This window comes from Dermacentor variabilis, chromosome 11 (genome assembly GCF_050947875.1).
Source record: "Dermacentor variabilis isolate Ectoservices chromosome 11, ASM5094787v1, whole genome shotgun sequence".
NCBI classification, from domain to species: Eukaryota; Metazoa; Arthropoda; class Arachnida; order Ixodida; family Ixodidae; genus Dermacentor; species Dermacentor variabilis.
The window spans coordinates 7,968,842-7,982,849 of NC_134578.1; the positions used below are offsets into that span (position 1 = coordinate 7,968,842).

Sequence of the window (14,008 nt, forward strand, 5' to 3'; positions counted from 1 at the left end):
CTCTGTAGCGCTACGTATAGTTCGGTCGACTGTTGCCCGAGGAACGTGGAATTCGTCATGTCTTGCACCAGCGTATTACGAGTGCGAAATGAAGTTGAAATGGACAACGTTCTTTTCGCGCACGGGTCAGCAAATAAAGTAGTTCAAAAATTCAGTTTTGCAATTCGTAATCGAAAAGCGAGAACGACATTGGCGGCATATTTTATTCCTAGCGATGTGCAGTTATTACAACCATGTGAGCTGGAAACAACCGATGACGCCAACAGAAGTCGGTCATTAGCGTACAAAAGTTCAAGGTCCAGACAATCATTTTTCTTGCTTCTTTATTAGATTATGCATTTGTATACGTATATAAATGGAGTAGCTAGTAAAATACTGTGTTACGCTTTTGTCCTGTGGTAATTACGTCACATAACATCATTACGTTTGTGGAATCTCGAATGTCTGGGAATTTACAACGTGGCTCGAAATAAGGTATGTGAAGCAACAATACATATGCTTGTTTCCGACCAGTCTCAATGAAATGCGCAAAAATATATTGGTGTAGTGCACCTTCTTTATTTTCTCTCGAAAACTCGATTTTCACTTCTGAATCAGGAATCCCACTTTTCTTTAACTGAGCCCAGCGTGCTCTCCACAAATTCCTCGCTTGCATGTCTGGAAGAAAGAAAATTTTTCATCGAGTTGCATAAAAATATTAATGCACATGTACAAAAAACGTGTTTTAACTAGGAGTGAATTTTCTAAGGAAACTACTCGGACCCGTTTCTTATTACTGTTGGAAAAAATACGAGTGTTTCAATGTAGCCATAACTTCGTGATGAGGAAAAAAAATTGAGGAGCAAGAGTTGGAAGCGCTGCATCTCCTCTAGATTTCATATAAATGGCAATGTTCTGAAAACGCATAGACGGCTACCCACATGGAGCATAACAAGAATCGCAATCGGGTTTTGGCTGCTACGAGGGTAATATGGTTGTATCGATCGAGTGTTTATAGAGAGCGCAGAACCGGCATACTAACAAGATCAAGAAACACTGAGGTATTGTTTGCGCATTGTCTGTTCGTCACTAATGCAATGCCAGTATAGGCGGATTATAAACACATTCTTGTCATATTTCCGACCCCCCATATTTCCCGCAGTGTAATCGCAGCATTGTATTCATTTCTTTAGGAGAGGCTAAAGCTGAATATGTATATATAGTTTAGCTTGAAGTTATAAGATTGTGGTGCAAAGGATATTCCCAGTTGGGAAGACGGGCGCTTACAGGAACCGCCTGAGTGAAAAAATAACAGCATTTAAGAGGGCGAACTCGCGCCTGCTAGCGACAGAGCACTGCTTTCGCATAGGTTATTAATCTCATAGGAGTGCCGGCTGATATAGTTGGTTAGCGCCATGTCTCAGGGCACCGCAACAGAAGTATCGATTACAGGTGCGTCCGCACAGAGCATGCATCACAACGCAAACTAAAATGCGCACACGTTCGTGAGCACCTATTACGTTTGCAATAAGCTATAGAAAAGGCTATATGTGCCGAGAATCAGCAACGCTGAGTCGCATTCAATGGAAGAGCCTAGCAGACGATGCTCACGAAAGCAGAACGCTCTCTGCGCATGTGCTTAGCGTCGTCGCTCTAGCAGGTGTGATCCGCGACATGGCGATGGGCGATGAGCATGACGCTCATGTGATAATGTCAAAATATAGGATAGTGTTAATTAATATAAAACGAAGATGCGCGACAGTGTCAGTGAGGTTAGCGGTCATGGAAATACCTGCCACACTTTACAATTTATTCTTCTTCTGAGTACTGCGTAAAGCCTTCTTCATCACCCATTGGTGATGGCGAGAACTCTCGAAGGTATACTAAGTGCTTCCGTGCATATTATAACAGGCAAGGCAACTGTTCCTAATCATCAAGACCTCAAACATTGCGTAGAAATGACTGATGCATTGAGCGAGTCCCACCTATTGTCACACAACACCAGCAGTGCTGTAGAAAAAGCTAAACATGAAGTGTAAAGAACGGCTCCCAGTGCCATTCACATAAGCTGCACACTGGAAATGCTGCCTATAATACACACAAGAGTAAGACGAATCATATGCAGCTGAAACCAATGTTTTATTCATAACGTTTCACTTCATTCCCTTTAGGAATGTTGTGTGTCTCTGTAAGAAACGATGTACAGAATCCTTTTTCTTACAGTGAAGCTGTATATGGCTACCCGGGCAAATTTGTTGCGGCCGTGCGTGTCCACCATCGCGTTGACAAATTTTCGTCTCCATAGCTAGCGCATAAGAGAGTCTAGTCTCGGAGGTTCAATAGCATAAGTATCAAAACTTACAAAGGATGGGCCACTGTTCATTCCAGTGCCCTCTTCGCAAGTGTCAAGTCGAGTGATTGATGACGCATTGTTTTCGGGGCGGTGCTCGTTCGCCGCTACTGCAACCGCGTCCGCGTAAAGGCCGTAATAGTCGATCACGTGTGCATCGTCCAGTGTGAGTTCCTCTATCGAATCACGTCAGTGCAAATAGAGACCTTATCGGCAGTCGTTCTTGAGCGGCTAAGTGGCGCGGAAGCGTATTGTGTGAGTGGATGAGAAGCAACGCGTCCTTCTAGGAAAACGACTGGAGCGACAGCCACAATAAGCCGCTAAGGCTGATCGTGCGTCCGTCGATGAGACTGGCCCGTCGGGTGTGCCGATTGACGAAGACCCACAGGTTGTCCGTTAAAGGGACACTAAAGGGAAAAATGATTTCTTCTGCATCAGTAAATTGCCTTTCTACAACACCAAAAACACCACTCTTACAACGATAAGACGTTTGGTAAGCAAGAAAAAGCGCAAGAACAAAATACGGGTGGCGACGCCTACTTAAGTTCCCGCAACTGTTGGCGGTGACGTCATGGATTTTTATGGCATCTTCTAGCGCCTACTAATTTTATATAGCGGTACAGACTGAGTACATTGTGTTCTAAAGGAACCAAATATTAAACACGGAAAGTTTCAGGAACCTTTACTCAGTCAACGCGGCCCAAATGCGAAAACATACTTTGGATCCCTGACGTCACGCTGATGTTCCGGCGCTGGGGTTTCGGCGCGAAATTCAAATACTGATACTTGGCCCTTCATTTTATTATCTAATAATCAAACTATTCTTTTAAATGACTCCCTGCAGTGTTCTGAAACAATGCTTAATTAGTCTAAACTGATTTATTGTTTCGCTTTATTGTCCCTTTAAGAACGGCGGCGTCAACAGAACCGGGAACGTGAGCGCCGGCAAAGCAGCACTGGTGAGACGCGGAATTTAACTGCATATATATAGTCATACCTATATATAATTTCGCATTTTAGAACACATAGGAGCTTCACTGGTCGTCTTTTTTCGCAGAGCGGAAGGGCCGATGATTTTCTTTTTCACCTGGCTTGCCAGTGGCATAACTTCGTCACCTACCATAGTTGCCTCTGCATACTTCTGCCGTCAACATTCTTCCCTTGGCAAATATCACAGGTCAGTTTCGACCTTTTGACGACACTGCATTGGTGTCTCACACTGTACATACGTCGTATGCTTGCAATTCATAATATCTTGCGAATGCTGTCGCGCATACCTATGAATATTGGGTTATAATAAGGTTGTGATCTTCTGCGGTGCACAAACACAAACATTGCTTAAAAAACACGTTACATAGGTTGAATATGCATCGCCATTACTTGTACAGCACGTAATTGACCTCCTATGTAAAGCCTTGCTTCAAATATATTGCAACATGCGCGTTAACGCATTTTGCTTTCGTTGGTTCACTGCACGGCGATTCGCAGTCGGCGTTAGCACCAGCTTCTCTTGCGATATGACGTTTCGTAAGAGGACGTTGTCGAGCGATTCGACAATGAAGGCAGGCAGTGGCGGTAGCACTAGAAAATGCACTGTTGCAACAGCATTCATATAACATAAAGAAAAGAACGCGGGCGTCACAGGGGTATTTGTTTTCTAGAGAGAGAGGATATTGCTTATCTCAGCTGTGATTTTAAGAACGCCCCCACCACTACCTTGTTTAGCATGCAAAATTGATTAAAAAGGCAAAGATAACTGATATGCATTTTGTGTGCCATGTCAGCGCACGCTTCCTTGTGGTAAATAATTTGTTTTCTTGATATCGTAGTCTCGTGCTAAAAATAATTTTCATAAAAACCACCAAGTTCTGAGAAATAAATACAGGCATGTGACCTACCTAAATGGGTGTTCATCATCATCATCATCATCATCATCATCATCAGCCTGGTTACGCCCACTGCAGGGCAAAGGCCACTCCCATACTTTTCCGACTGCCGCGGTCATGTACTAATTGTGGCCATGTTGTCCCCGACAAGCTTCTTAATCTCATCCGCCCACCTAACTTTCTGCCGCCGTCTGCTACGCTTCCCTTCCCTTGGAATCTATTCCGTAACTCTTAATGACCATCGGTTATCTTCCCTCCTCATTACGTGTCCTGCCCATGCCCATTTCTTTTTCTTGATTTCAACTAAGATATCATGAACTCGCGTTTGTTCCCTCACCCAATCAGCTCTTTTCTTATCCCTTAACGTTACACCCATCATTCTTCTTTCCATAGCTCGTTGCGTCGTCCTCAATTTCAGCAGAACCCTTTTCGTAAGCCTCCAGGTTTCTGCCCCATATGTGAGTACTGGTAACACACAGCTGTTATACACTTTCCTTTTGAGGGATAATGGCAACCTGCTGTTCATGATTTGAGAATGCCTGCCAAACGCACCCCAGCCCATTCTTATTCTTCTGGTTATTTCAGTCTCATGATCCGGATCCGCAGTCACTACCTGTCCTAAGTAGATGCATTCCCTTACCACTTCCAGTGCCTCACTACCTATCGTAAACTGCTATTCTCTTCCGAGACTGTTAAACATTACTTTAGTTTTCTGCAAATTATTTTTTAGACCCACCCTTCGGCTGTGCCTCTCCAGGTCAGTGAGCATGCATTGCAGCTGGTCCCCTGAGTTACTAAGCAAGGCAATATCATCAGCGAATCGCAAGTTACTAAGGTATTCTCCATTAACTCTTATCCCCAATTCTTCCCAATCAAGGTCTCTGAATACCTCCTGTAAACATGCTGTGAATAGCATTGGAGAGATCGTATCTCCCTGCCTGACGCCTTTCTTTTTTGGGATTTTGTTGCTTACTTTATGGAGGACTACGGTGGCTGTGGAGCCGCTATAGATATCTTTCAGTATTTTTACATACGGCTCATCTAAACCCTGATTCCGCAATGCCTCCATGACTGCTGAGGTTTCGACTGAATCAAACGCTTTCTCGTAATCAATGAAAGCTATATATAAAGGTTGGTTATATTCCGCACATTCTTCTATCACCTGATTGATAGTGTGAATATGGTCTATTGTTGAGTAGCCTTTACGGAATCCTGCCTGGTCCTTTTGTTCACGGAAGTCTAAGGTGTTCCTGATTCTGTTTGCAATTACCTTGGTAAATACTTTGTATGCAACCGACAGTAAGCTGATCGGTCTATAATTTTTCAAGTCTTTGACGTCCCCTTTCTTATGGATTAGAATTATGTTAGCGTTTTTCTAAGGTTCCGGTACGCTCGAAGTCATGAGGCATTGCGTATACAGGGTGGCCAGTTTCTCTAGAACAATCTGCCCACCATCCTTCAACAAATCTGCTGTTACCCGATCCTCCCCAGCTGCCTTCCCCCTTTGCATAGCTCCCAAGGCTTTCTTTACTTCTTCCGGCGTTACCTGTGGGATTTCGAATTCCTCTAGACTTTGATTATTGCTCTAGACTTTGCTTTATTGCGATGAACACCCTTCTAGAGGGTGTTCATCACAATAAAGCAAGCAAAGTCATGAGTCGTAGAAAATTTGTGAAAAGAAAGATACCCACCTTACCAGGCGCGCACTCCATACCATCCAGCATGGAGAAATTCCAGCAAGTCGTATAACGTTCATGGCGATAGCAGCACTGAAGTTTGCAAGTTCCATTCTGCACCAAAATCAAAATGGCACATGAATACCAGCCGTGGACTGTTCCTTTGAATTTGTTTATTCATTGATGTATGCTCAAAGAATATTCGAGCATAACATGTGGAGAAAGGGAGAGTTATAGTAATCAGCATGACGGTCGGCAGGCGGTAACGTCAAAACGTCCGATCCACTCGGGGAATGGCGCTCTTACTTCGTAATCTTCGAGAAACTTAGCGATACCTTGGCGGAATTTGTCGAAATGGGCTGTACATTACTATCGGTGTGGTAAGCAGCCATATTTTCCCATATGCTTGAAAACCAAGCAAGATTACGGAATTGTCAGTCACGCCATCATCATCTTTATGCACCAGTGATAACCTGATAGCATCGGCATTCAGAGGCAAATATTTTTTAAGAGTTTCAGCAATCTAGGAAGATGGACTCCATGGTATTTCGAGGTCTTCGACATATGAAACACTGCGTTCCCCGCAGTACAAATACTTCCCTTATTTTTATTAGTTTTCACATCGAGTGTACCTTTATGAACGTTACAGAAAAATAATTCGAGGCTGGGTGCTTTAGCCATTGAGTCTTGCCAATACACTTTGATCGCGTATGTTTACTATACAATAAGTTTTGATCACGATAAATTTTATCACATAATTTCTTATAGATGTATTATCGCAGCTTTGATTCTTGCTAAGTCTGATCTTTTTAGTTAACAGAAGCGTGTAACCGAGTGTATATAACGTTTCAAATATGTGCAAGTACCTTTTAATTACGAATAAAGATTGAGGGGGTAGTTCTGCTACCAGTGACCTCAAAGACAAGTGCCGATAGGTCCGTGCTTCTGGTAGAGATCTTCTGTTTTTGATTCAAGTGGGTCGAGTCAAGGTTTACTTTCAGTTGATGGCAAAACGTTCCTTTTTTTGACTTCGCTAGCTCACGGTTGTTCTGCAACTGTGGCTCGCGAGAGCTTGTTGGATAGTTAAAACCAGCGTGATATTTAAAAGAGTGGGAAGTCACCTGCAGAGAGTTTATGGTCGTGCAAACTAAACCTAGCGAACACCATCTATGAGCGTTTAATCGAGAGAAAGTATGTTCTTCCTTGCAAACTCACCGATTTTTCGAAGATTTTATTTCCTTTTGCCTTTTTCTTTATCATCTTCTTGCAGAAATACAGCTTTCGCACTGTCTGTCCGGGAAACTTCTTGTGGTTGGTGGAGTAGTTCTTCTCATTCTGGACTTTAATGCAATCTTGTGGAAGTTTCCTGCGAGAAATAAGAACCCGCTCTGAGCAATGTCGGAAATAACATAAAAAAAACGCTGGTAGATGAAACAACATCATTTCTAGCCCAGATCGGCATATACATGATAACAATTGTGCCAGTTTAGAACCTGAATTGCATATATAGACAACAAAAGGCGCACTATATGCTTGCCCAGATGAATCTAGATTTTGGGGTTTTGGGTTTCAGGCTAAAGTGTCAGTTGTCTGACAGTGAAAAGGATCTCATCTTATAGTGGACACTTCTCTGCAAATGATCAGCCTTCCCACAGTGGGTTGAGTTAGAGCTTTAGTGCTATATTAGCAGATTTTACGACGTAAGATCATCGTAGTGGCCGCTGAATGCCAGATCTGTATTTTCTTCACTAAACTGTCTGCCAAGAAAGACGTCAAAAGCCCAAATTTCTTTTTGCGGGCATGTTATTGTACCTGAAATAGATATAGCTAACCAGATTAAAGGTTGCGCTCTCAATATGGCTCATAGTAACATTATTCCAATTATATCATTCAGTATTGAAAATCTCTGACGCAGCTATATGGCTATGTTCGGCTTTTACACGTTTACAGAAAACGAGTCCACCGTGATAAATCTTGCGACGTAATAAATGTTTCAGATAGACCAACTTGACAGTATTGCAATAAAACGCTGGTTCTCCTTTCATATACACGTGATTAATGTGAGCTTATTTGCAATATAAAGAAACAGGCTCTATCCAGAAGTTCCTAGGTAAAGCATGTGTATGTTCAGTCCAGAGGCATGTGCCAACGTAAGTACTGGCCCACCGGAAATTTGGCGGAACTTGAAGTCGCATATGTCTTTTCTCTAAGGCTTTCGCTTTTTTTACAAAGCGTGTCACTACCACCACCACCATCATCATCATCACTGAACGTAACGCTAGGAGACAGGAGAGAGCGGTGTGAACAACAGAGCACATGGGGATAGCCGATAGTCTTATTGACATGAAAGGAAAGAAATCGAGCTGGGCACGTTACGTAGGGCGTAGTGCGTAGAGCCAATAACCGACTGACCATTAGAGTTACACCATGAGTGCCATGGGCAGAGAAGCAAAGTCGAAGACAACCGAAAATTAAGTGGGTGGGGAAATGAGGAAATCTGCAGGCGCGCGTTGGAATAAGCAAGCGCAAGACAGGGATAATTGAAGGTCACTGGGATCCTGCAGTAGACATTAAAGGTAGTGTGCTGCTAGTGAGGACGATGATTCTCCGAGGCACCGTGGTATTGAAAAGATTTTGAACTTTATTTTAAAAGGAAACTTCCTTTTCCCTGTCCACCATTTCGCGTCTCTCGTCCCCTTATCTCACAGGATATGTTTGTAAATAAGATTCGCTGCTCAGGAGCGAAAGCAGATGAAGTTAACGAAGGATACCAGGGCTATGAAGGAAGGGAAGAAGCCAGCATTTCCCAAGAATCCACACTTACAATAAGACAGAAGAGAGAGATTGAATACGGCGGCTAAGTTGTCTTAATAAATGTCCGAAGAGTCCTAGCTTCCGGGGAGTCCTACATTTTGGTGCTGTAGGCTATGAACTTGAACATGTGGGTGACCTTCTACGTGAAACAGCGAGGACGCGAGCCACTCATCCCAGGCTACAAGGCGGATGGAGTGGAATTCGCTTGTGCACAAGACGAGATGACCACCTCGGCTCTGGACGATCGTCTCCAGGGCCAATACTACAGTGAAAGACGTCATTGCAATAGGTGCTGCAAGAATCACCGTGGAATGGCGTGGTCTGGCCCTTTGGACAAGTCAAGGTCGTCCTGTTCACGGCAACGCAATAGTAAGCGCGCCTTCGTCTTCCATTAATCTGTCTGAGGCATGTGTCAGGTTTGCCTACAGATGAAACAAGTTCAGCAGCAGAAACATCTTGTAACTGCTTTTTCGAACTACAGAAGAGTTGAATCAGCAGAGGAGTCTGAGCGATTGGACGGTATTTAGTCTAGCACCGCTACATGGCCCGACTTTTATGAGTACACTTGCGAACACAATAACTGGTGCGCCGATATCGATCTCGCATTTCACATGCGGAATACCCTTGGTGAAAATGCTAAAAGAATGGTTAAGCCTTCGCATCATAGAGTACAAGCAGCAGGCATGGAAAGTATGGATAGAGAGCTTTCTGTATGTATTTAGAGAAAATGCACATGACTTGTGGGACAAGATTATGGCTGTTAACCAGAAAGTTGATAGTATTTTTTATTACTTTTCTGGAAAGCACCGGCTATTGCCAATAGCGGACCTCTTGCTTCTCGAGTGATCAGTGGTGCCAACTGTGATCCTGAGAACGAGACGTGAATGTCAGGGGAAAGTCCAATTAAGGACCCCTTTCACCGTAGATGACTTTGTGCATTTAGTAAATTGTCACCATCAGACTTTGGGCTCCTCGCCTGTATATTACTAACAACCATGTATCTTGAATGAACAACGAACTGTAAGTGAAAGTGACTTCATCATCTGCTGTCTGGCCACATGGGCAACAACAGGGCAGGTGATTGACAAATCGGTTATTGAAAAAGTGCGCAGTACCGCAATGTGCATGCATCATTGCAAGGCTGCAATTTTACAAAACGAGATCTACCGATTGCGAGGAAACAATTACGAACTCACATTGCAATGACGATAAAGCAATCAAACAAGACCAGAGTGCATTTGTAGTTAAGACAGACACTTTTTTACCCATGCTTGTAAATGGCCAGGAATGACCCCGTTTGTATACGCTGGCGCATCAGACAGCCTCATGAGTTCAAGGATCGCAAACGAGAAGATTATGAACACTGGAAAGGCGACAGCCGTCTCTGTTGCGTCCGTTGTTTTGCGCTAAGCAAATTAATTATGGGTTCGCATGAACTAGCCTGCCAAAGCAGTGTGCCGGCCTGGAAAGGTAGTTTAAGTCTGCATCTATGATGTAATCTCGCAGGAGTTGAAACGGCGGAAAGACGCAAGCGTTCAATTTAGATGTTTGTTATAGTATGGAATTGAGGTTGACTTTTTTTGTATCACGACCAGACGCCAAGCTTTTAAATATAATCACATTGTTAGCCGCTGTGGTTGCTTAGTGGCTATGGTGTTGGGCTGCCAAGCATGAGATCGCGGGATCGAATTCCGGCCACGGCGGCCGCATTTCCATGGGGGCGAAATGCGAAAACACCCGCGCACTTAGATTTAGGTGCACGTTAAAGAACCCCAGGTGCTACCAATTTGAGGAGTCCCCGACTACGGCGTGTCCCATAATGAGATCTCGGTTTTGGTGTGTAAAACAGGATATTTTATTAACTGAAATTTTTAGTTATATTGTGGAATGACTTGATTCTTACGGATGAACAAATCAGAGACGGAACAATAATGGAGAAAACAAGGAGAATGCTGTCATATTCTGAAGATGTTGATTCCAAGTTTTTAAGACAAATACGTGTAGGAGCATATCAACCAGCAGACACAACTGCTATAGGGGCCCTATAAGGCATAACTATTGCAATATGTTTTTACTTCAATCTCCTGACGTCGTCTGCGTAACCGCCGACGCAAGCATTGGGCGGTGACCCGCAGGGTTGTTTGAACAGACCAATCAAACACTCTCCTAGGCCAACAAGCAGTTCTGTTGCAACATGTTTATAGATCACTTTTGTTAGCTGTAAAAAACGAATAACATTGCCTACACTGAGCGGCTTGTCTTATCTAATTGGCTGATAACAGGCCAGAAGCACGCTCATGTGGAGAGAGACTCGACGGGGCCGAGCCAGTGCCCTGAAAGTCGATAACCGCGTGAAGAGGTTGGTGCCGGCGTCTGCGAATGGTCCGCTTTCCCTTACTTAGCTTGAGGTGGCTGGTCGAAAATGGCTGCGGCATGCAGCGAAAGGTTATGACTTCCGATAAAACGGATCGTCAGCAAAGAAGCGTTCGCAGAGTGAAGTCATAAACGTGCCGAAACGTTACACGGCCATGCAAATATAGTTATTGTACACAAATCAACCCATGCTCTCTGGCAGGTGCGAGTAGCCAGTACCCGAGCGATCGGCGGCAGCCATCTTTTATTCCTTTCAGAACGGGGGAGCCTGCTTCTATTCAGAAAATTATTCGGTTTTGTTCATTATCCTAATGCATCTTTAACGCGTACATATCAATTCGACGCGGTGAGTTTTCGCGGTTCTATGACGTCATGTGACAGCCAGTTGAAGTGGATGCAGCTTGAAAACTTTTGACCAATAGCCGTGGGCTAATGGAGAAAAGGCGTCGAATTAGAAATAACTATTTTTCTTCTGTTCGGTCTAATCATGCGTAATCAGCGTGTACCTGTCATATTAGATGAGGAGCTATCGCGGTTGTCTTGACGTCGACTGAGAGACAGGCCAAGTAGGGGTGTTTCAAAAATGTCTTTGACCAACCATGGACGGCTGACTGCCGATTTGGAACAGAAAAATTTGAAATAGCTTTACGTTATAGGCGCCTCAAATGTACCATTTGAGGTGCGAGATGTGTCCGCTGTGAGGAAGAAGCGTATAGCCTGAGTCAAAAGACAATGTTCTGGCTTAAACCAAAGCGTCAAGAATGCTCCATTCTGGTATTATATGTCATGACTTTGACTATTTGCTTCACCAATAACTACCGTACCCGAGGAAGACGGATCACTCACTTATGCACGCACTATTGATTATTAACGAGCAAACGGAACTCTTCCCTTTTCCAGTGCCCCGCATCGACCAAATCATCGACGAGATTGGGTGATTTAAATGTTTCTCAAGAATATTCCTATCTATAGGGTACTCGCAGGTGCCATTTAAAGAAGAAACGAAGAAGTGCAGAACATTTGTGACGTCGTTTGCATGTACGAGTACAACACGCAACCATTGGAATGGGAAAGAAAAATTGGAGCCAGGTTACAAAAGAAGAAAAGAATAATACATTTATAAAAGACTCTATAGGAAAGTTCTAAAATGTCTACGTTGATTATATAATTGGATACTGGTGAAACAGGGATAACCACGTGATGCAGTCAAGCAAGACTGAAAATTATTATGAAGAAAATCGAGTTTTTTGTGCCACTGTTGTTCTCCTGGGCAAAGTTTTAATGTAAAAACGAAGAGCACCAAGGAAGAAAGCATGTAACGCATCTCGCCACTCGTCAAACCATAGGACCTGCACTCCCTCTGCGCATTCTTAAAGGGACCCTGAAACGATCTTGACGATTTTCTACCAACGTACCGAGTCGTTAGAGTAGGTCCTTCTGATCATTAATTGACACATCTAAGTGCTCCGCGTAAAGCGTGTAATTTATTATAAGGTTTTAAAAATGCACATCGCTGCCGATCGCAGCACACTGCTCGGCGGAATTTTAAGCCACCCCTACCCATGTGACGGAAATCACCATATGACGTCAGTGGGGCCAGCTATCCGATTGGCTGACCAGGGCGCGTGATCGATAATTTTTCCAACTTTATTGTAAACAAATGTTGTTTGTAATAGTTGGAATGTTACTTAATTTGTTTTTATAAAAAGAAAGTAACATAATGAGAATGCACAAGAACAGTTTTTCAGTACGCTTAAGCACTTCCGGTACACAGCAAGTGTCGTCTTCTTGTGGTACAACGTGCTCCGTCTTTGACGAGAGCTCCGCCGTCAGTGTCTGTCTGTCTTTTCGCGAGCGCTATGATTCGACTTTGTTGCGTTGTGCATTGCAAACGAAGCGACTGGGAATAGGTCAAGCTGCGACATCGTGTCCCTCTGCAAGCCAGTAGACGAGCGGACGGGCTGCAGCGCATCGGACGGCCGCTATCCCATCGGCGCCAGGATTTGCGCGATTGCGGCCGTCCCTTTACACCGGAAGATTACTAACGCAATATCGTTTCGCGAGTCCGGTATTAGGGTATTCGGGTGCGGCGAGCGAAAAACGCCAGTCGCGGCAAACGCCCGCGTTGCCGCCGACGCGCGAGCACCCGCACGAAAAAAGGGAGCGGCGCTTTCGCGTCGCGTTTTCCGGGTTGCCGGACAACATAACCCCCAACGACATGAATTGTCTCTGTTACCGCATATATAATATGCCTTTAAACTTACAGAACACTATAATAAAAATAATCTTAGTGTAATAAGACAGCGACATTTTTGTCCGAAGCGTATTTATCAAGCTTAATTTCAAGCAGCAAGATTGTGGGCGAAACTGCGACTATGTACCTTCCGCATGCTGAGAGGCCACTGCTTGTTTACAACTTCCCATAGAAAATAGAGTGTCGGCCGCTTCCTACCGAGCAGAAGAGGTGATTGCTACTATTAAGGGGGATGCTGAGGGCGTCGCTATATCGTCTACGCTGAGGGTATCTGCGCCAAGCCTGGTCACGTTTGATGTTCTTGTAATTATGGTCATCGTGTACGTCCCACAGGATGTGACGCTTCTCCACTTCAGTTATTACGACCTCGTTGAATGTTTCTTTGTCCATTTTAGGTGAACACGATGCGCGAACGAAATCACGGTAGCACGTGCCTTCTTAGACGCAAGCGCCAGTTCTGCCGATAAAAAAAAATGCGCCAGAGAATTTCCGTCGAGATGCGCAGAGAGCAGGGCCATCTGGTGGCAAAACCAAAAACCAAAATGCCACGTGACCAAATGCCACGTGACGTACCTGAACCCTGATTTTCGGACGCGCCGCGCGACGCGTTTTCTTCTACTCCGAGCCGCAGCACGCGGCTGCGCGATATCGTGACGGATCATGCTGGGCACGCGTC

At 44.3% G+C, this 14,008-nt stretch overlaps 1 protein-coding gene across 2 annotated transcripts in view; it reads right to left on the reverse strand.

Annotated features, from left to right (window-relative positions):
* Positions 1 to 545: 545 nt before the first annotated feature.
* LOC142563732 (venom metalloproteinase antarease-like TtrivMP_A) overlaps positions 546 to 14,008 on the reverse strand; it is a 56,802-nt gene continuing 43,339 nt past the window's right edge. For both annotated transcript variants that reach the window (XM_075674329.1, XM_075674330.1), the window contains exons 12-14: positions 7,107 to 7,257; positions 5,907 to 6,005; positions 546 to 657 (exon numbers count right to left, since the gene is read on the reverse strand). In XM_075674329.1, the coding sequence (XP_075530444.1) occupies positions 613 to 657; positions 5,907 to 6,005; positions 7,107 to 7,257 (295 nt within the window). In that variant the 3' untranslated portion in view covers positions 546 to 612. The remainder of the gene's footprint in view (positions 658 to 5,906; positions 6,006 to 7,106; positions 7,258 to 14,008) is intronic.